This window comes from Cydia amplana, chromosome 7 (assembly GCF_948474715.1).
Source record: "Cydia amplana chromosome 7, ilCydAmpl1.1, whole genome shotgun sequence".
NCBI classification, from domain to species: Eukaryota; Metazoa; Arthropoda; class Insecta; order Lepidoptera; family Tortricidae; genus Cydia; species Cydia amplana.
The window spans coordinates 10,873,160-10,898,154 of record NC_086075.1 but is presented as its reverse complement, the minus strand read 5'-3'; the positions used below and the strand labels follow the sequence as shown (position 1 = coordinate 10,898,154).

The 24,995-nt window shown below is 35.5% G+C and overlaps 2 protein-coding genes across 2 annotated transcripts in view; both read left to right on the top strand.

The window, feature by feature from the left end:
- LOC134649588 (major facilitator superfamily domain-containing protein 9-like) overlaps positions 1–24,995 on the top strand; it is a 336,592-nt gene that overhangs the window by 148,753 nt on the left and 162,844 nt on the right. The window lies entirely within an intron of this gene.
- LOC134649463 (aldehyde dehydrogenase 1A1-like) overlaps positions 6,014–24,995 on the top strand; it is a 31,786-nt gene continuing 12,804 nt past the window's right edge. The window contains exon 1 of the mRNA XM_063504219.1: positions 6,014–6,119. Coding sequence (XP_063360289.1) covers positions 6,090–6,119 — 30 coding nt within the window. The 5' untranslated portion in view covers positions 6,014–6,089. The remainder of the gene's footprint in view (positions 6,120–24,995) is intronic.

Sequence of the window (24,995 nt, the reverse complement as noted above, 5' to 3'; positions counted from 1 at the left end):
ACTCTGGCCTTCACCCAGAGGCTTCGTAGTTCTATAAATTGATTAACTTTTTCCGGGTTAGCTCTTAGATCATAAGAACAAAGAAGGTGAATAATATGCCATACTGCTGATACTCATAACAAGGGATAATTACGTTAAAGCTCATCTGTTGGTCACGGCGGCCCAAAATACAGGGACTTAAGATTATATTCGGATGGCGACTGCAACAGCAGCAAACATTTATTTTTATAAATCTTGTTACCTTATAACTCAAGTCCCATGCACTGCATCAGTGTGATAACAAATTACTACTTACACGAGGGTTAAACAAAATTTGTCCCCCGAGTGAAACACAAAATTTTTCACCTCACCAATCCGAAGAAAATATTAACTGTAAGATATCAAACAAAATCAAATCCAAATGAATGTTTTCATATATTTCTCATTCAAAATCATCATTTAAAAGTAAATTCTACCAGCAAACATAAGAAAACAACTCAAAATTTGCCTCACATGTGAATAAAATGCAACTTTGCTATCAGTTTTTGAACAATCAAGAGAGCCTTTACCAGTTGTTGTGGTGAAAATATTATTGCGTCACTGATTACAAACATCACTCTAAAAGGTACATCATGCTTCGCTTCACCGCAATCAATTTAAATGGGATACGGTAAACCTCATCAATAGGGTACCTATTATAAATGGGACGTTTTTGATTTATGAGGGTTGCTCCTTCCAATAATTTCCGTTGTCCGTCTTGTATTTGTATTTTGTTATATTATATAGTGTGTGGCCTACAACACGGGCGAATAATTAAAACGTAGATTCTACTCCTCAAACAATAAAACTTTTGTTCAACAACTTTTTGAAATTATGTAGTCTTAAAATTGTCCCTTTTTCAAACAAACTAAATAATATTTTCAATGTACTTTAAATTCCGTCTAATTGACATTGCCCGTCAGTCTTGTCATCGTACAGGCATAATCATTTTCGTAATACATTGCGTGTTTGAATAAATTTTAAAGTGTTTTAAAATACAAACCACAAGTTATTTTTAAAAGTCGCTGAACAAACATTGTCTAGTTTGAGAAGTAGAATCTACGTTTTAATTATTCGCCCGTGTTGTAGGCCACACACTGTATAATTTGAATGAGGTTTAAATAAATTATCGGATTTTTGATTTATAATTTAAATTTAAACAATACTTGAATGTTTTACAGCCTATAATAGTACTAAATTATTCAAAATCGGTTAATTAATTTATATTCTAATAAACTTCTTTTGTCTTCAATAATACCTAAATACGAATAGGGATGCCTTTGCTAGGCATCTATTATTTTGACTTATAGTTCGCCCCGAACTGAGAAGTCGCGGTTTGCCAAAAATTATACAGCGAATTATTATTATTAGAGCGATTGACTTTGTTGCACCTACTTTTTCGTATAGTGCGACATAAAATAGTAGAAAATATTTTTTAAGAAAAAAACCGACTTCTATGGGGGCCGGTGAAAGATTATTGTACATAGATGGTGCACTATGTAGAAAAGGAGGTAAAACCACCCACTTTTCTAGTAGGTAGCATTTCGTTTCTGTAAGGGTCGCAGTTTGAGCCTAACTGGGTTCGTTAGGCTAAAACTTCTCTGATAGCAGTTCGGTTCTGTGAGGATTCGAACCTATTAACCAAACCCACTTTTCTAGTAGCATTTCGTTAACTCACATTTATAGACGGGTCTAACGCGAAATTTATTAAATTACCTTTATATACCGACGTTTCGACACAGGTTTCACTGGTCATGGTCGCGGCCAACTGATGTCCCAGCAAAATTCGTTTCGTTTAAGCATTAAGCAAGATGTAAGCATTTCGTTTCTGTAAGGCTCGCAGTTCTAACCTAACCTAACCAACTTTTGTTCGGTTCTGTGAGGATCGCAGTTCAAACCTAACCTAACCCGCTTAACGGCGCGTGCGGTGCGGTGTACGGGGGTTTGAGCGGGAGGGGCTAGTAATGAAGTTTGGCATCATTATACGAGGGCTGTTTGATAAGTACCCGTTTTCCAAATGTATTAATATCACAGAACCGAAAATATCTATACAATCGTTTTAAGCCATTTTTCAGAGGTGGGATTTTTTTTTAAAAAACAGCATTCTTTTGTTTTTTTCTCATTTGACAGCGATTCAGTGAAAGCGTGAACTTAAAATTGTGAAAATGGAGAAAGAGCAGTATCGGTCTGTAATTAGATTCTTGTTTTTGGAAGGAAAAACATGTGATGAAATAAAAGTAAGAATGCAAGTTGTTTACCATGAATGTGCTCCTTCTATGACAACCGTCAGATACTGGTTTAACGAGTAAAAGCGGGGGAGAACAACCGTCTTTGATGAGGATCGCCCAGGCCGCCCAATTGAGGTGACTACAGACGATATGGTTAAGAAAATTGAAAATATCGTTTTAGCCGACCGCCGAATTGAACTTCGAGAAATCGTTGATGCTGTAAATGTTCCAATCGAGCGGGTACAAAACATATTAGAAGAAAAATTGGGTATGAAGACAGTATCGGCGAGGTGGGTGCCGCGTTTACTCACGGAGGAGCAAAAACGGAACCGACTGACTACTTCGGAGCAGTGTTTGGCCGTGTTCAAACGTAACCCGAAGGAGTTTCTGCGTCGTTTCGTGACCGTAGACGAAACGTGGGTCACCACTACACCCCGGAAATGAAAGGGCAGTCGAAGCAGTGGATTTTACCGGGTGAACCTGCTCGAAAGATAGCAAAAATCGTCCCAACGGCTGGAAAGGTCATGGCGACCGTTTTTTGGGATTCGCAGGGTATTATACATATTGAGTTCTTAGAAAAGGGGAAAACGATAACAGGGCAGTACTATGCCAATTTATTGGATGAATTTTACGCTGTGTTGAAGGACAAACGACCCCATTTAAAAAATAAAAAAGTACTGTTTCATCACGACAACGCACCAGCTCATTCGTCTAGAGTTGTGATGGCTAAATTAACACAATTACGCTATGCCCTATTGCCTCACCCCCCGTATTCTCCAGATTTGACCCCATGCGATTTATTTTTGTTTCCCAACCTGAAAAAATGGTTCGGTGGTAAGTGATTTGGATCAAATGACGAAGTCATTGCCGTCACAGAGGCCTATTTTAATGACTTTCCGAAATCATACTTTTTGGATGGTTTATTGAAGCTTGAATATAGGTGGAACAAGTGTATAGAGCTAAAAGGAGACTATGAAGAAAAATAAATGCATATAAACCAAAACAACTAATAATTTTTTTCATAAACGGGTACTTATCAAACAGCCCTCGTACTTTATAAGTACCTACATTTTATGGTAGGACATCATCATGGTTTGCCACTTTTGTGTTATTTCTAGTTAGGATCGCCAGCCCTTTTCATCCTTAAGAGCCCGTTATCGATTTCTAAAATCAATCTATCAATCATTCATAATCATTAATCAAATCATTTCTAATCATTTTGGCTCCAAATGTAAAATTGATAGATTTAGTCGTTGAAATTGTACTCCTTTTGTTACGTAATATCTAAATAACAAGTATTGGTTTCTATTAGTACGTTTTCTCATCTTGCTTTATAATAATGACTTAATGAGGTCCCGAGCGTGCGTCACCGGAAATATATGACGATAAGGGGCAGTTTTTAAAAATTCTACAAAACATTATGGTGGTAAATTATAAAAAATGATGTATAAGAACAGTTTTAGGAAATGTTGTAGATTGTTTAAGTATCAAAATTACGTTCAAATTAATTCGATTTTCACGAAAAATGTTCACTTGTTTTGAAGTAATTTCTGGTGAAAATTGATTTCGTCTAACTTTCATTTACTCTTGTTCAATATCATATAACAAAAATGTAGTCTATGAAAGTTGGAGTACAGGATATGTATGTGTAATACAAAACTACCATTTTAGCAGTCCAAACTTTACGAAATTTACAAATAAGATCGACTAAATCAATGCTTTATACACGCGTTTACCTAAACGTCCCTCAGAAAAAAAAACATTACTAATTTAGTCAGTTTTCAAAAAAATGATCTGTACAAATGCAAGATAAGAAGACGTGCTCAAAGATACCAGTACTTGTCATTTCTATTACGTAACAAAAGGTGGACAATGTCATCGACTAAATCTATCAATTTTACATTTTTGCGACTAAAATCGATACCGGCCTCTTAATAGGAGAAAAAAACCGGCCAAGTGCGAGTCGGACTCGCGCACGGAGCAAGCAAAAAAAAAACAAGCAAAAAAACGGTCACCCATCCAAGTACTGACCTCGCCCGACGTTGCTTAACTTCGGTCAAAAATCATGTTGTATGGGAGCCCCACTTAAATCTTTATTTTATTCTGTTTTTAGTATTTGTTGTTATAGCGGCAACAGAAATACATCATCTGTGAAAATTTCAACTGTCTAGCTATCACGGTTCGTGAGATACAGCCTGGTGACAGACGGACGGACGGACAGCGGAGTCTTAGTAATAGGGTCCCGTTTTTACCCTTTGGGTACGGAACCCTAAAAAGTATCCTAAAATTTTCATAAATTTTTCAATCTTTCCTCTTTGTTACCGCCATACAAAGTATATGGGAAAATGGTAACACAATAGGAAAAAAACTCTGGGACATTTTTTGATCCCATTACTCCCATTAGGATCGAAAGAGCTCGTGATTCTGAGTAGAAATAACACAAAAGTGGCAAAAAAGGTCAAATATATAAAAATGGCAAAAAAAAAGAAACGCTCAACAGATGATGTTTTGGCCAATGATGATGATATGACATCTATTTCATTTTATAATGTATGCATATTATAGTAGTGTGAGTATGACTACTTAAAAAACACAAATATAAAACTATTGATAAAAGTAATTCGATTTGTTCCCAAGTTGGACACTGTCTTAGTTGCGATGTAAGCTTATTTCTCACTGCCATTTGTCATTTAGGCTTTTACCGTAGTTAGCTTAAGTACAGTATATTTGATGATTAATTTCATAGATCAGTCTCAGGTGACGCCACAAAACAATGCTGATTGAACCAATTACTACCAACGTTGGTCGTTCAGAGGGTTTACGACTGACGATTATCAACACGGCTCCTAGTAATTGGAGCTATTGTACGCCGCCAGCCGTAATGTGGCGAGACAATACAGCTATACTCACAAATAATATAAAACTTTTAAGTAGGTATTTATCTATATGTTAATAGTAATAACTTTATTTAATAAACATAACATACCTAAACTAAACTCAGTCTCTCAACATTAAACGTCGCTTTTTAAACTGACAGATCATATTCATAACCACAGATTAAATTCATAACCTACTATTACAATCAGAATAAGCCTCTATTAAGCATATAATAAATATTAGAAAAGCGACTGCAACTAATAGGAGAAGCAGGAAAATGTAGACGTATATCTGAAACAAACGCAATCTATATTGTTCGCGAAAGCAGAAAATATATACACGTAAGTACTCGTATCTATACGTGTGCCGTCGTAATTACCTACATCTATTTCGCGACCACATACCAATGAAAAAAAAAGTACCATTCAAAGACTTGCGTTTATTTTTAAGAATCTTATTTCACACAACTGTATATGTTATTAAATTATACAACGGGACTCATAGTTATGAAATACATAGTATATGAAATAACTAATTGTTGCTAATAAAATGCACATATGTACTACTTACACAAGTAAATAGTGATGGATAGGTATAAAATACTTACTCATGTTTTTTGTAATATTAGCCGCCTAGAAGTTTTCGAGTGAATTGGTTTTTTGAACGAGGTGTAATGAGGGTAATAGGGTTCCTACTAATCTTACTTTGCCATTCCAGCTTTTGAACCGCAAAAAAAGCCTAAAAAATAGTACAGTCCAATTTCAATGTTCGACTGCCATTCGATCCACTGTGCATCGCCCGCATAGTTGGCTACTCCATCACGGCAATCTTATGTCCAGTAAACTACTGACAATTGAACGACAACTCCTTAGTTATCGCTGATACTGTAATGATACGCGCGAGTGCTGCCTGTAAAGTATTTGCTGCCAAGATCGCGGCGCGAGCGCGTGTGTTCTTCTTGTTTTGATGATGACACCGGAAATTAAATATACTAAGGTCAGTCCATTTTATTGCGGTAACTTATTAAGACCGAAATACTTAATATTTACAAAATTAGAATAAAATTAAACCTAAAAATTTAATTTGGTACTACAACACAAATATGCTACATATAATAATACAATACAGCCTACACAAATAAAAATACTGTACCTAAAATATTATTATAATGTACTACTACATATTTCTTCCACTACACTATACACTTATTTGGATTCTATTCGAACTCTGGTTTCAGCAGATATTACAGTATGCACTTAGTAACTTTTAAATTCATTTTTCTTTTTATTTACTTATATGCACATAAGGAATTGAGTATTCCATAAATAAATTTAAGAACGTGACATATGTAGAAACCACTTTTAAGAAAACTAATACTTTTTATTAAACATCTAATCATGTACATTCTTACGAGACTGATTTCAATTTAAATTTTTTTTTATGTAATCTGTTTTTGCACCTAAATTTTACAATAATCAAAAAAATCTAATAAAGTCAAACTTAGGGGCATTAGTAGGTTAATACGCAATTACGCATACATCAAATTATTAAAAATATTACCCATAATGACAATATCCAGATTCCAGAGAGGAAAACGGGGATTAAGTTTGTATGGAGGAACAGCCGTTTCCTTTCCTCTTAAGAGATTTGTTTGTGCCATATAGGCTTGATTTGATTGCTGCAGTCTGTCTAGGTGATCCAAAGTTGGGTCTGTAATTTTTAGGGTTCCGTGCCCAAAGGGTAAAAACGGGACCCTGTTACTAAGGCTCTACCGTCCGTCTGTCTGTCATTGTTACAGATGATGTAGTGTAATCATTCACAGATTTAATGCTCGGCAAAAGGGGTTCAGCACTCAAACCACTGCTTTCAGCAACATTTCTTTTATTACATTGATATACAGGATTAGTTTAAGATTACAATAATATCAAATCGAACATAACCTCGGGCAACGCGCGCCGCCCTATCTGACAGTTCTCTCTCACTCACTAGCAAATTACCATAGATACAATAAACAAAAAGTATAAAGCCGGGTGCCTACTACATGATTATCAGTGTAAAGCCACATACAGGACATTAACTAGGTATTGTGATGCTTACAGCTTCGGCCGTCCTTTTATTTAAAGTGAGTCCTCTCACTAAAAACAATTGTACATTAATAACAGCAGTAATATATCATAACAATTTTATCGATATCAAACAAACATTCATAAGAATAGTTTTTGTAAACTTCTGACTATAGACCTTTATTAGTCAATCACAGCCAATGACTATTTGCATATATTCACCTTATTGAGAAATCAATCTTCTCACTTCACATGCTTTAACCTGAGATCATGTAAACAATAACTTAATATAACCAGCTAACCTTATTGAGAAATCAATCTTCTCATTTCACATGCTTTAACCTGAGATCATGTAAACAATAATTTAATACAACCAGCTAACCTTATTGAGAAATCAATCTTCACACTTCACATGTTTTAACCTGAGATCATGTAAACAATAACTTAATACAACCAGCTAACCTTATTGAGAAACCAATCTTCTCACTTCACATGCTTTAACCTGACATCATGTAAACAATAATTTAATACGACCAGCACCTGGTAGCATTAACAACCTTCTTTCGATAATCTTTCAATATACTTATATAAACTAATTTACAGTCATGGTCTGCTCTAGACAGTCTGCCAAAGTATAAACCAACATCAACAATCACAGTCTGCCCTCAAGGCCTGCTCTAAACAGTATGGCAAAGTATAACACGTCATAAATAATGACAGTCTCCCCTTAAGGTCTGCTCTAAATAGTTTAGCAAAACATAATTCATCATAAACAATCACAGTAATAAGGCCTGCTTTATATAGTTTGCAAAACATAATTCATCATAAACAATCACAGTCTGCCATTAAGGCCTGCTCTAAATAGGTTACAAAGTATAATTCATCATAAACAATCACAGTCTGCCATTAAGGCCTGCTCTAAATAGGTTACAAAGCATAATTCATCATAAACAATCACAGTCTGCCATCAAGGCCTGCTCTAAATAGGTTACAAAGCATAATTCATCATAAACAATCACAGTCTGCCATTAAGACCTGCTCTAAATAGTTTACAAAGCATAATTCATCATAAACAAACACAGTCTGGCATTTAGGCCTGCTCTAAATAGTTTACAAAGCATGATTCATCATAAACAATCACAGTCTGCCATTAAGGCCTGCTCTAAATAGGTTACAAAGCATAATTCATCATAAACAATCACAGTCTGCCATTAAGGCCTGCTCTAAATAGGTTACAAAGCATAATTCATCATAAACAATCACAGTCTGCCATTAAGGCCTGCTCTAAATAGGTTACAAAGCATAATTCATCATAAACAATCACAGTCTGCCATTAAGGCCTGCTCTAAATAGGTTACAAAGCATAATTCATCATAAACAATCACAGTCTGCCATTAAGGCCTGCTCTAAATAGTTTACAAAGCATAATTCATCATAAACAAACACAGTCTGCCCATAAGGCCTGCTATAATAGTTTGGCAAAGCATAATACATCATAAACAACCACAGTCTGCCATTAAGGCCTGCTCTAAATAGTTTGGCAAAACATAATACATCATAAACAATCACAGTCTGCCCATAAGGCCTGCTCTAATAGTTTGGCAAAGCATAATACATCATAAACAACCACAGTCTGCCCTTAAGGCCTGCTCTAATAGTTTGGCAAAGCATAATACATCATAAACAACCACAGTCTGCCCTTAAGGCCTGCTCTAGACATAATCCCAAAGTATAAATTGTTATGGCCTGCTCTAGACTTGACTAGTCTAGACAGTCTGCCACTACGGCCTGCTCTAGAAGACAGGCTGCTATCAAAGCCTGTTCTAGACAGTCTGCCAAATTCAACCTAGACAATCTAATAATTTGATTTGGTATGGCCTGCTCTAGACTGGACCAGTCTAGACAGTCTGCCATCACGGCCTGCTCTAGAATACAGGCTGCTATCAAAGCCTGTTCTAGACAGTCTGCCAAGATCCAACCTAGTCAATCTAATAATTTGATTTGGTATGGCCTGCTCTAGACTGGACCAGTCTAGACAGTCTGCCATCACGGCCTGCTCTAGAAGACAGGCTGCTATCAAAGCCTGTTCTAGACAGTCTGCCAAGATTCAACCTAGTCAATCTAATAATTTGATTTGGTATGGCCTGCTCTAGACTGGACCAGTCTAGACAGTCTGCCATCACGGCCTGCTCTAGAAGACAGGCTGCTATCAAAGCCTGTTCTAGACAGTCAGCCAAAGTTTAAATCATCAACATCATAAACAATCGCGGCCTACCCCAGACAGTCTGCCTTCAAGGCCTGCGCTGGTCAGTTTGCCAATGTATAAACTAATATATATATTTTAATTTGGATCAGACAACAAAGCCTATATTACAATAACCTAACTTTGCCAAAACATAAACTAACATAATAAACAGTCATGGCCTGCTCTAGACAGTCTGCCATTACGGCCTGCACTAGACAGTCTGCCAAAACTCAACAGTTATATTCTAGATTCATAATATTAATATGATAACTAGCAATCATGTCAGCGAAGAGTCTCGAACAACACCTAGAGATACTCTCGCTGGGTCGCTGGATCAAGGTTCAGATGCAGAAGGTGGTAATCTTGGACACGGCGCGTATGTACGTCGGTTCCTCACTCTGTGGCCCTGACCATCGGCAGCTTGGGCCCTGCCCACTGCTGGCAGCACCATCTTAACGGTTTAACCTCCTTTGCTTCAGTCAGCTCTTGCTGCGAAGCCCTCGCTTATCATCAACTTCATCCGTTCAGCCAGGTTACCAGCGTTGAAACATAAAAAAATAAAAATGTTATAATTATTGGCAGTAGCAACGATCATTTTAGTCTCAGTCCTCGTCAATAATTAATTCATTGATCATGCACATCGACTCAGTCAATCACTATCATCATCAATTCATCTTACTATATACATCATCCATATAACGTCATCAAAGTGGTCGGTCAAGCATTATCGCCGACATTGTCATCTAAATCGTCCAGCTCCGTTTTTATCATCGATATGGTCAGTTATTGACCCTGTCATGGGGCAAACATCGTCGCCGATATCGACACTGTAGTAGACATGTTCAGTCATATACATCATCATCGTTATCGGACCTCTATTACCTTAGATTTTCCTTAGATACCTACTCATCGTTACTAAGATCGTAATCAGACGTCAATGTCGTCATGGATATCAATCATTATCTTCATCAAAAATCATCAACATTAATTAATTAAAATAACAAATATTCCATCAATTCATCAACTCAGAAATAACATCTAAAATATGTTTTTTTTTTTTATTTATATAAACAGATTATTCAATGACCTGATGGTCCTGATGTTTCGTCCTAAACTTCGTCCAATATTTCACAATAGTAAAGTAATAGGGATTCAGCCACAGGAATCGGCAAAAACGCAGCAATAAACCTTGGGGTGACATGCACCCGCAAAGAAAACACTCCAAATAAGTACTACTGTATACTACACGGAGTATACCGTAGCAAATACTATCGTCATTACCCCACCTATTATTATACCACCTATATTAAAAGTTATTCCAATACCTTAATTCACCCTATAAGCAAATGAAATCGTAAAGTCACAAATAAATTGTATTTCATAGCAACAATTCATAGTTTCATTTTTGGTTTATTACTGGATTGCAATCATAATCATAATCATTTATTAGTCGCAATCCATTACACACACACACACACATTACGCATGTATAACTGCATTACTTATTTCAATTTTGAATACCTAGTAAAATTTTAAAAAATATAACTGAATACTATGCAATATTATTAGACAAATATTGAGTCAACAGCACGGAAAAAGTAATCTGTTCTTGTTTAGCCAATCCCGTTTAACAAATTCTTTTACCAGACAGGACTTGCACTAAATTTATAAATTTAGAGAGACAAATTTGTACATTGGTGTATATTTTGTGCAATAAGGTTTAAATATAAATACCGCTTGTCATCAATTCAAAGGTATGAAGTAGGTATTCAAGAATTCCAAATAGAGTGAAATTATTCACTTTCTTTTTTTAAATACCTACTAGGAGATCTTAACCATTGTAAATGAACCTGTACTCGTTAACAGAAAATAAACTTTCTTTTTCGTTTTCATATGCAATGTCAGTAAAAGTATCTACAATGCGACCAGACATCATGTTGCTAATAATGATGCTTTGAAATTGTTGCTTATATTTTCAAACTTATTTCTTTTGTAAACTGATGTAGAATAATTGTGACACCATTAATGGTGCAAGTCTCTTTTACATTCTGAAATGTTAATATCATTAATTTAAACTTCCTTGATTTGTATGTGAGGTGTGAGGATTAAGCCTGGACTATCCCTATAGTCCAATATGCAAAATTTCCATACATCCAATCAATCGAAAATAATAATAATAATAAAAGAATGTATGACAAATCTGTAACCGATAACATTTAAAATTTCGAAAAATTCTGCTCATCTGTTTTTCATCTTTAAATTATATAAACCTTGCTCATATACAAAATTCAGGCTTAAGAATGAATTACATAAACTAATGAATTGGGTTATTGAGATGCATGACATTTGAAACAATAGCATGAAATAGATGTGAAACTACCAGCATCATTTCAAATTTAGAATTCATACTGTGTGTAATTCCATTCAATCATTATTGTTTCTATATGCTCCTCTCTAAGTATCCAGATTGATAATTTTCAGTATAACAATGATATGCAACTACATGCATGTACCTACCTATGTAGAATATACCATTAAATATCTTCAATTATCATTTTTTTAATCCCTTTTTCATACACAAATGTTCATAAATAATTATTTTTTTGTTGTCAAATCAAAAACTATTTTCTGTCTTTTGTCCAAAATAATTTATATGCACATTTACCTATTATATTATTTTATTCTGAATTAGAGACCGGAGTATAGAGATAGATATATATCTAAATAAGTGTGGTGCCTGCTAAAGGCCTCTTCTAACGCTTTCCATTGACAACCGTCATGGGCCAATCTCCTACAATTCTAGCCCGCTATCATTTTCTTCCTCTCATTTTCGCTATCCCATCATTTTATCATGGCGATAACCTCTGCGATACTGATCCATAACATTGTTTTGTTATCTCTTACCATATATAGGCATTATATACTCATGCATCATTAGAAACAATATACCTTTTAGTGTCATTAGACTATCCAAAAAAAGAATAGTAATAATATCTAATAAATATTCAACTAACATCATTATACAACTCAGTGTTAATAACTAACTTCACTGAGCACCTGCATTGTACCTGAATACTGCATAATGCCATCCTTACCCTTTTGACTTCCTTCGTAACCTTGTTGGCTCTTAATGATAGCTCTGTGTCTCACCAATCTCACCGTGACAAAGCTGATGGTTGTTTTGCTTGCGTTCTCGTCGAGATCTATTCTCATTGTATTCCAACATGTCATCTCACAGTCCAAAAACAAACAATGACAAAAACACGGGTTAATAACTAGATCAATATATAGCAAACATCCAGTGCATTGCAAATTTAAAACACTTTTTATGGTAAGCAAACAAAACCAATTGTCAATCATTTTGTTTAGCGTACAAAATATGAAATCTATCTTGTATCATATATATACTTTCTATTGCTTTCATTATGAAATGAACTCTTAAAAGACCAAGCAACTTACATTTCTACGTACCTCTCGTCATCAGTGAGAGCGACGATCGTGAGCTCTCAGGTGGCTGACGTAACCTATCTTTGCAGTGAATGTACGTCCACATTCACCGCAGGTCAGCAGCCCTCCGACAAAATTGTAGTTGATGACCGCAGGTGGTCGGGCCTTTAACTCATCACGCTTCGCGTAGTTCCACTCGCCTCTGCTCTTCAAAGGCTTGCACTTTTGTATTCATTGTATGCCTTCACTTCGGCCGATCTTGTGCCGAAGTCTCTCAGTGCGATGGTTCAATATAGCACCTCCATACAGGTGAAAACAATCATCCAATTTCTATGTGGGCATTTGAATTCACAATCCCACTTCTGAGATGTAATCATTCACAGATTTAATGCTCGGCAAAAGGGGTTCAGCACTCAAACCACTGCTTTCAGCAACATTTCTTTTATTACATTGATATACAGGATTAGTTTAAGATTACAATAATATCAAATCGAACATAACCTCGGGCAACGCGCGCCGCCCTATCTGACAGTTCTCTCTCACTCACTAGCAAATTACCATAGATACAATAAACAAAAAGTATAAAGCCGGGTGCCTACTACATGATTATCAGTGTAAAGCCACATACAGGACATTAACTAGGTATTGTGATGCTTACAGTAGGTACCTATTTCTGTTGCCTCTATAACAACAAATACTAAAAATAAGTACGAAACTCTCGGTGGGCGAGGGCGACTCTGACTCGCACTTGTTCGGTTTATTTACAGGTTTAGTTATCAAGAAAGCAATTTTACTTCTCTCATCGTCTCACCTCTCCACCTTCCAACCCAGAGGGGAAACTATTAGGCCTTATTGGGGTTAGTCCGGTTTCCTCAATATACATATTTTCCTTCCGCTTGAAAGTGGCACGCCTTACCGCTATTTTTAGAACAGAATACTTATTGTAATACCTATACGATACTATCATATTAGACTGATGTTTGTGTTCATTATTAACATAAATATAATATGGTATAAATGACCTGAGATGACCTTTCTAACAAAATCATCGACTTTACTCTCTCGACTAAGAAATTTAGATTTCAATAAAAGTTTAGGGACTATTTTCACCGTACCGTACTTTATAGTTTCGTCCTGTCCGGCTGTAATATGACAAACAGCAAATTAAAAAGAAAACCGGCCAAGTGCGAGTCGGACCCGCGTTTCAAGGGTTCCGTACATTAAGTTCGACTCACGCTGGACTGCACATTTCTAATAGGTTTTTCTGTCATCTATAGATAAAGAACTATTTTGTGTATTTAAAATAGTTCTTTATCTATCGACCAACTCGTAAGAGAGCCTCTCTTTGTACCTATTTCAAAAACTGATAAGAGTGATAAGAAAGTAGCATTTTTTCCACACACTGAAAAAAATGTTAGGTTGAATTTAACAGATTCTGCGTAAATGTTACCAAAGTTTGCGGTTGATTTCGGTCCTATCACAAATTTTTGTTGATTTTACCAAACACATTAAGTTGGTGTTGTACCAAATTTATTTGGTAGATTACACATATATTTTGTACATTTTTTTACCAAAGTAATTTAGTAACATTTCTCACCAAAGTACTTTAGTAACATGTTTTACCAAAGTAATTTAGTAACATTTCTCACCAAAGTACTTTAGTAATATTTTTTACCAAAGTACTTTAGTAACGTTTCTCACTAAAGAACTTTAGTAGATTTTCAACCAAAGTACTTTAGTAACCTTTTTATCAAAATACTTTATTAAAAAAGTACAATGTAGTTTGCTGCAATCTACCAAACAGATATTGTATATTTTACACAACAAACTTGTCTTTTTTTACCAAATACATTTTGCATATTCTACTGTTACCTTTTTAGGTACAAATTACCGAAGGTAGTTTAAAAGAAAATGCAAAGGTATTTGGTAAAATCTACAACAAAAATTTGGTAGATAGCACTTATTAAATGGTAGAATGTATTAAATCAGTTTGATAGAGAAAACTAAACTTCACTCGTAAGTATAATCTATTTTATTTAGTAAACTCTAACAAACAAAATTTTGCAGTATTTACTAATCACGTTAGGTGTATTTTATCAGCGTTAGTTTGGTAATAATTACCAGATTTAATTTTAGTTACTACCAAAGGTTGTTTGATATATCTACCAGATGTGTAATGCAGTTCTCATCAAGGTTAGCTTAGTATAATCTATCAGATGTGTATCGTGCTTTTTATCAGAGATAATATTGTATTGTCTACCAGAAGTGTATCGTAGATTTTATCAAATATAATTAAGTATTATCTATCATGTGTTTCGTATTTTTTCCTAATAAAATGTTTGGTAATATCTAACAGATTTGTGCTGTAGTTATTACCAAACTTTAACTGGTAATATCTACCAATATTTGTGCTGTAGTTATTACCAAACTTTAACTGGTAATATCTACCAATATTTTATCAGTGCTTGTTTTGCTGATTGTACCGGTCTTAGTCTAGTAAAACATACCAAATGAATAGTGTAAATTTGACTGGTGTTAGTTTGATAAATTTATCAAACTAGCACTAGTAAAATGTACACGACTTTGTAGGTATATATTACTAAACACTGATTTCCAGAATATTAATAGGGTGTGATATCATTGAAAATTAGAAACTTAGTACCTCACTAATCTGCAATATTGCTGACATGGTAGGTATGAGAGTAAAATCATATTGCAGTTTAGATTTTCAACTACGTACTACTTTCGTGGCCACACCCTAAAAATATAGTAGAAGAAAATACCTTACAGGAAATACAGGATCTGAAAAAAAAAAGGTTTTAAGACCGTTTGACAAACACTTCAAAAATATATAGTGTAGAATAGAAAATATGGCTTATTGGTAACTCAACATATTCCTTTTTAGATAGTAAAAGCTCATAATTTGCAGTTAAAAAGGTCATGTAAGCTATCCGAAAATCAGCAGTTTCTAGAATACGTCGAATTACCAGTAACCTTGTTTAATATAAGGGCTTAATAAAAACGGTGGTTTAAAGAAAAATAAACTGATTTATATAATTTATTTTACCAATCATAAAACTTTCAAGAACGAGTCTATTTTATAAAGGATGTCATCATACGCAACATAAAAGTCCTTTAGGGCATCGATGGTTGGTCCGACAGCAATAATGATGGGTTGGCACCGTAGACCCTTAGCACTTTGAGCTTTTCGCCGATAGTCTAGCTGGGTGAGGACTTCGCTCTGGTTCTGGAAATTAGAATGAATTGTTTACTTTTAACCGTATTTTTTTTTTATTCCTAGTCAGTGTTGACACTGAGCATTTGTTATTGCTTTGGTATTGCAATTATATTTATTTAAAGGGGTTTGGATCGTAATTCACCCTTAATGATCAGTCTGTGCTAAGCTCTCAAGCAAGAAGTGTAAGGTCAGGGGTCAGGTAGGGTAAGAGGAACACAACTGGAAAGAAAGTAACTTTGACATATGAGGCCGATTTTCGTGTTCAATCGCGATGCTGTAGACATATGCATTTGATTTAATTGCGCGATGGAACTTGAAGTTTGGCCATGCACCGTTTCTCTTATCCCACGAAAAAATATTACCTATACTTGGTCAACCAGATCTTGACAGTAGAAAGGGCGGCAAATTTGAAAAATGTAGGCGCGAAGGGATATCGTCCCATAGAAAATTTGAATTTCGCGCCTTTTTTTACTGACAATATTTGGTTGACCAGCTATATGTATCTATTTCGGCCTTATCTGTTTATTGATAATTAATAAATATTTAATAAACTACATAACGTACAAACTTAGATTTTGGTCGGACTGACGGTACGAGGGGCGTTCAAAATATTCTCGGTATTGATATCTTACAACCTCTTCTAATATTTCTTTCGTTACTGGCCGCTAAGGTTTATTCATTGACATTAAAAAAAAGTATAATTCGAACCGAGATGTTCTTTTGTTTTTCTGCAATTGCTGAACAAACATGAACATCATGTGGGAATTGACAATGTTAACTAAATTAGAACATCGATGCGTGATATAATTCTTGACAAAACAGGGTAAAAATCAAAAAACCATAAAAGAGGAAATGGATTGTGTTTACCGTGAGTCTGCTCCTTCTTTATCTACCATTCAAAAGTGGTCAAGCGAGTTTAAACGTGGAAGGGAGAGTGTTGAAGACGACCCTAGACCTGGCCGGCCTGTAGTAGCTACTTCACAAGAAAATATTGATAAAGTGGAAAAACTTATATTGGAAGATGGTCGAGTGAAGGTAAAATCTATAGCACAAGTAACCAATCTCTCTATTGGTACCGTACATGATATTATCCATGACCATCTTAATATGTCAAAAGTAAGTGCAAGATGGGTTCCGCGAATGCTGACTCGGCTTCAAAAAGACATGCGTGTAGCTTGTTGTTCCGATTTTATTGACCTGTGCGGTGAAAATCCTGATGAGGTGCTGCAAAGAATAGTTACTGGAGATGAAACCTGGGTTCATCATTATGGCCCAGAGAATAAACAAGAGTCCATGCAGTGGCACATTAAGGGTTCAGCTCATCCCAAGAAGTTCAAGGTCATCCCTTCAGCTGGCAAGGTCATGGCCACGATATTTTGGGATTGTGAAGGAGTATTACTGATCGATTATAAAGAAAAAGGTGTAAATATCACAGGACAGTACTACGCTAACATTCTACGTCAATTAAAGGATGCAATCAAAGAAAAGAGGCGAGGAAAGTTAACCAAAGGTGTTATGCTTCTGCATGACAACGCCCCCGTCCATACTGCTCATATTGCCAAGGCAGCTATTGTTGAATGTGGGTTTGAAACTGTTACTCACCCACCGTATAGTCCGGACTTAGCCCCCAGCGACTTCTTTTTGTTCCCCAATCTTAAAAAGGATCTGCGTGGAAATAAATTTTCCGATGATGAAGCATTGAAGGCGGCAGTGGAGGAGCATTTTTACACCAAAGATAAAAAATATTTTTATGCAGGATTAAAAAAAATAATTGATCGATCTTTTAAGTGTATGAACATAGGGGGGGAGTATATTGAAAAATAAAAATATCAAACTTTTCGTACTTGTTTGTTTTCATTCTCATACCGAGAATATTTTGAACACCCCTCGTATATCAAAAATCGATTAACGCTTAGGGGGTGGAAATCGTTAACGCCGTTAGCATAGAGAAAAAAATACATAGATTGCTCACTCCATACATCGGTTTTAGTAGCAAAAAGACTATTGGCATCTAGCATCGAGTAGCGGAACTATCAGTACTGCTACATCTATTGTCAAGTAGCAGAACTGATAGTTCCGCTACTCGATGCTAGATGTAGACACTGAAATTAATAGAAAAACTGATGTATGGAGTGAGCACTCTTGTCTTACTATATTTCTCTATGCCGTTAGTATGGAAAGTCGTCATCTCAGTGTTAAAAGTGAAATTACACCTACCTTTGCATGAAGAATGAAGCTGTTCATAGCTTCTTGTATGCTTGGCTTTATGTTTTTTTTTTGCCAGCTGTATCTTGGCACTGTATTCTCACAGTTGGAACTATTTTATATCCAATTGCCGCGCAATAACAAAAGTCTCTAACATCTGAAAAATAAAAATGGAATAAGTTATGATGCATATTCGTTAACTTAATTAGTTCAAACACTATAAATATACATTACTTTAAAAATGACAACACTTTGCCCGGATTTACATATGGCCGAAAATATTTTTTTTTTCTAGATAAGCCCTTTAAACATGGTCATATATCTATCCAATTCAAACTGGTCCGATTATTGTGCCACCAAAAATTCAAACTGAATTACGATTTGACTTCGTAATACTTATGTTGCTGCAAATATTGAGAATAAAATTGCCCAACCAAGTTTAGAGTTGCCCCGTTATGACTACCACTAGCTATTTAACTGTTTACCGCCAGAAAACAGTTTAAACAGTAATAAATTACTAATCACAATTACAAACGCAAAGAAAAATAGGAAAAAAATCCATAGCTCAGTTCATAAAGGATAAAAATCGGATTTTTTCGTGGTTTTTCATCACCATCATCATCATCATATCAGACGAAAGACGTCCACCGCTGGACATAGGCCTCAGGACCTTTCCGCCCCAACGGCCATCGGTTCTACGTGCAATGTGCCCCGCCCACTGCCACATAAGTTTAGCGATTCGGAGGGCTATATTGGTTACTTTGGTTCTACTGCGGATGGCCTCATTTCTGATGCGATCACGCAGAAAAACTCCCAGCATAGCCCTCTCCATGTGTGTTTTTACAACAGCAAAAACTAAAGAAGTTAAGCCAGATAACTGGTTAGTGTCAAACCAAGAAAAGTCTGCAGAGATTTTGATAGCACACGCAGTGCAGGTGTTATTTTAAACGTCTAATTTCTATATAATTATGACGTATGAATAACACTGGCACTGCGTGTGCTGTCAAAATCTCTGCAGAATGATCTTGGTCTAACTCTATCAGAGATTTTTTTTACTAAACCTCCGAAACTCTTTTGGTAATTATAAAAACACGCAAAACAACCGTTTCATACCCTTTAAATATACTGAAAAAATATAATAGTTATTTGTTTTACGAGGGGGCAAAGTTGTTGTTTAACCGCTCGTGCTAATATTGATACCCGAGCAAGCGAAAGATTCCAAAATTGAACCACGAGCGTAGCGAGTGCTTCGAAAATTGGAATCTTGAGCGTTGCGAGGGTTTCAAAGCACAAGGGTTAAACAAAATTTGCCCCCGACGAAACACAAATATTTTCACCACACCAACCCAAATCATCATTTAAAAATCAATTCTACCAGCAAACATAAGAAAACAACTCAAAATTTGCATTTGATTACATGTGAATTACTGATAGCAAAGTGCAACTTTGCTATCCGGTTTTGAAGTGCAAAGTAGCCTTTCCGAGCTGGTGTGGTGAAAATGGTTTTATTATCAAAGTTTTCACGAATTTCACACAAATACCGAAACGTCGATATCGGTTTCGGTTTTTGTGTGAAATTCTTGAAAGTTTTGATCGATACGAGTATAATGATAACCAACCTTCACTTGGATTTTCTTCAATCAATCTAATGTAGACAGAGGCAGCTTTAATTGCTTTCAAAGGATTAAGCGCTTTCTCTAAAAATATGGGCCATTTTTTGAACAGTCGGAGCTCTGATCCTTTAAACTTGGATTCGAAATCCAGTTCAATCTGAAAAAAAAAAACACGATTATAAGTATATATATATATATATATATATATATATATATATATATTTTTTTTTTTTTTTTGTTTATTTTTTTATTTATTTTTTTGCGAATGGGTTTGCTCTTGGCCAGTATCTGTATTTGGAGTTTGTTCAATCCCCGCTTGAATAATATCCTTTCTTTTAAACTCGGGATAAGCTCCTTCAGTTCTGTTTCTTGTATGTGTTCAAGCAATTTTAACGAAATCTGGTTTACTAAAAAACAAGAGATAAACATTACATTAGTCTTTTAGCTCATAATTTAAGGTTTAGTTACACACCGGCAAATATTCGGCTTAATGTTCTTGAGAATATTGAATAAGGTCGCGGGAAAGACGCCAAACTACTTTTACAGTACTTACATATTTACATGTTTTAATTTATCGCCGTGAAGTGCCAACTTTGCTCGGTCGGGTTGTATGTAATTTACGTGTAGGTATAATGTTTGAAATAAATGACTCTCACTTGTTGCGTTTTTATATTGAAAAGTCCAACCAAACCAAACCAACCTGGTAAATTTTACTGAAGTTCGTTTTGTAAATTGATCAAAGTAAAATAGTTAATTTTTACTAGGTAGGTACCTAACCGCTATTTCTAGGTCAATATTTAGGCATGAGATAGGATCCTATTCATAATTATTATCCTATAGGTAATAACTAAATTAATGACAATATAGGTATATAATATCGATCAAAATACTTACCTTCAAAATTTGTTATGGTAGATTGAGACAATCCCCAATCCTTGAAATATTCGGCGACCCCCACACTTAACTCATCTTCGAGATCACTGTCCATGATAATAATGATGATATGTCATATGATGATGATGATAATAATGATGTATTGGTTTCACACACTATAAGTAAATAAAATAAGAAACAAACAAAATGGCGCAAGCGCAAATTAAGGCAGGTCGGCGAAGCAACGGAGCCGATAGAAATGAAATGACCGCCGCGCGGCGATGGTCGGCAATGGCGTCGGCTCCACGGGGCAGTGCGGGAGGGGGGAGTAGTCGCATCTCACTCTTATATTTATAACTTGAGTAGGATGGAACTATGTTCGGTCTTCGTTTTCGTTCTGTAAAATCTACAAATTCTACAATACTTTTTAGTTTAGTTTAGTGATTTTAACATTTTTAACTACAGGGACAAGTAGGTACTTTTATTATTATTGTTGGAGAAAATAATATGACTAGGTACGGCGTGAAAGGTTGCAATAACCAAAGCAAGATAGAATGTTATAGGTTACACATCAGAATACCGAAAACTGATTTACCTAATGTTGAATCACCTATGCTTGATTCACCTATTTTTAAATTACCTATCGATAATTTTACCTAAACATTGACTGACCTAAGTTTATAATACCTAAGCTCAAATAACCTAATGGACGAAACACCTAATGCACGATATACCTAAAGCTTTTATACCTAATGCACGAATCACCTAAAGCTGATGTACCTAATGAACGATGTACCTAAACTTGATTTACCTAATGGACGAAATACCTAAAACTGTTAAACCTATCGAACGAAATACCGAAATATAAAGTTGATATACCTCCTGAACGAATTACTTAATGTCGATATCCCTAATGCACGGAATACCTAAAGTCTAAATACTTAGCACAAAATTCATATCATTTTGCCGAATGATCAAGTGGCAACTCCACCCAATAAATCGTATGATTTCCCAACTTTACAGTAGAAACTCTTTGTTTGGATAACAACTTAAAATTACACTTTTAGAAACGCTACGTTTTAGGTATTAGAATGATTACGTAAGTCTAATACAAAACACAAAAACTTTATTTTTGTAAGTAGGTATGTTAATTTTAGGTAATTCGACCATTAGGTATACCGACTTTAAGTATTTCGTGCATTAGGTATATCAACATTAGTTGTTTCGTGTATTAGGTAAATTAGCTTAGGTATTTCGTGTGATAGGTAAATCGGTTTTAGGTATTTCGAGCATTAGGTGTTTCAACTTTAGGTAAATCGACCATAGGTATTCTGAGCTTAGGTAAACCAATTGTAGGTGAAATGTGCAATAGGTAATTCGTTCATTAGGTGTTATGAGCTTAGGTTAATTGATCATTATATATTTAAAAAATAGGTGAAACGAGCATAGGTGATTCAACACTAGGTAAATCGATCTTCGGTATTCTGATATGTAACCATGTTATATCACCGACAAGTAAAGACAAAACGATTAATTAATTGGTTATCTGGGGGCCGGCAGTGCCCCCGCCAAGTCGAGCAAAACAAAGAGGCACGGCCGTACCATCCTTTTCTCGAAGCGATTCAGGCCATTTTCGACGTCCTGTAATTTTGTGCTGGCTGAAGCTAGAACCCTGAATTTTCAGAAATATATAGGGCTTAACATGCTTAAGAGATATTCTCAAAAACATTCTATTTACGGCTTAGTTGTATTTTATAATTGTTGATGTGTTTTTTTTTGCTGTATGTAAATTCCATATTGACGTGTACTTGTGGCCTATTTGCTGAATAAATGTTGATATTTGATATTTGATTTGATATTTGAAATTGTAGTTTAAGAATTATTCTATGTCAAAGTTCCTTAATTTCGACACTGATTCACTCACTCACGATCATCATAATTCTAAGGTACTTCTAGCATACCCGCAAGCTTCAAATTTTAAACATAAGTAGTTTTCAGCTTATCAAGCCATAGAAAACCTAAAAATATTGCCATATCAGTCACGTTTTAAAGATCTAAGAACTGCATTTAAGTTTGTAATCCCATATAAATATATGCTATTACAAAGTTACTGTTGCAGTTCCTACAAATAATAGGTAAAGTAAAGGTACACTACGATGTTCGATGTACGATGTGAGTATGAATGAAGATGTGTTTAGTTATGATATGTCTATACATAGTATGGGTATGAGTACCCGAAAAGAAGGACTGCCTACAAAAAGAGATGAGATCCCATCAAAAACATTGCATGTAAGGGCATTTCTATTTAAAGTTGTACCATGACTCAATTGACGAGTTGAAAATATATTTTGCATTATTTGGTACTTTTTCATGTAATTCTATGAGTAAATATATTCTAGTTTACCAAACACCAAAGAGAATCGTCATATTTTTAGGATAAACCAGTTAAAATTAATATTTAATAGGATGAGGGAGGTTTTTTGTGGTCCGTTTGGTTACAAATGGTTTTTGATGTAGTAAATAAAGGACATACTTGAAGCAAATGTTTTTATGTTCAAACTGTTAATAAACAAACTAAAAACAATCATCATTGACCGATTAAGAACCAACATTTTTCATAAAAGGGAACTTTAGGTGGTTTGGTTACGAGGTGACCCCAAATCGTACCTTATTTTTAGGTTTATTAAATAGCCCATGTGGCGTCGTGCTGTTCATGATGGTCAATCCAAGCACGACGATGCCTGGTTTTCCTCATTAAAAGAAAAACGCATGAGGCGCCACGAGCAGGCCTCCAACCCCCGCCCACCTGGGGGAGCATACACCTGCTGCGTGTGTGGCCGAGGGATCCTCTCTCGTATAGGGCTTTACAGCCACGAACACAAGTGTCGTAACCGGGATGCTGCTTAAACATCTGACACAGATGGTAAAGGCCTATTATTAAATAGTTATTGGTATTATGCCATATGACGAATAACAATCATTAGAATTAACAAAACATGTCATTATTGTCAAAAAAATCAAATATTTTAGCTTTTAAACATTAAATAAACAATAAAAATACTTTTGAAAACAAGGGGACATTTCCAAATGGACACCCATGTAACTTAATGGATAAAGTAAAGACGAGATCACAATAATCAAAAATTTACACAAATACTCAGTGAATAAAAAAAGGACTATAATATATGTACTAAAATCAGTAGATGGAGTTTTAAACATACAAAAACTCAATGTTACTTCATAAAATATTACTTATTAAATATTCTTAGAGATTTTTGTTTAATATAACCCATTTTTAGTTACTTTGTCAAATCTCGATCCCGTCTAGATTAATCTCGATCCCGTCGAATACTGTTGGCTCTTAATAAGACTTCGCTGTCCGTCTGTCCGTCCGTCTGTCACCAGGCTGTATCTCATGAACCGTGATAGCTAGACAGTTGAAATTTTCCCAGATGATGTATTTCTGTTGCCGCTATAACAACAAATACTAAAAACAGAATAAAATAAATATTTAAGAGGGGCTCCCATACAACAAACGTAATTTTTTGCCGTTTTTGGCACGGAAACCGTTTCGTGCGTGAGTCCGAATCGCGCTTGGCCGGTTTTTTTCATACAAGGTAGTACGGGGTCATAATGAAGCCACATAACACTGTCAATTAGTATGAGACGATTTGGGATGTTTTCAGGGCAGTTAAGTATGCTGTACTTTGAGACTCATTTTTAGGGTTCCGTAGCCAAAGTGGCGAAATCCCATCTCCTCGCTAATCCGCTCCATTCGGTTGAGAGTGCAGTCATTTCCGACTCATTTGCTGCTAGAAAAGTAGATGCCTCCCTCCCAGTTCTCGCTGGTCCGTCTCATAATGTGCTCTCCATAGGCGTTGAACAGAATGGGCGATAAAATGCATCCCTGGCGTACTCCTTGGTGAAATTTAAAGGGCTCTGTGGTTGTTCCATCGACTCTTACGACTCCTTGGCTTGAGCCATATAGGGTGCGAAGGAGGGCGATGAGATGATGTGGTACTCCAATTATTTTACACCATCCATTAATTTGATCGCAACCTTTGTATTTTTGTAAGTTCAACCGCGAGGTCTTGTTATACTATTTATAATAGTTTTATGATAAAACCAACCAGACTAAATTGTAGAAATTTGTTAGGTAAAATGTACCATATTCTTTGTTAATTTACA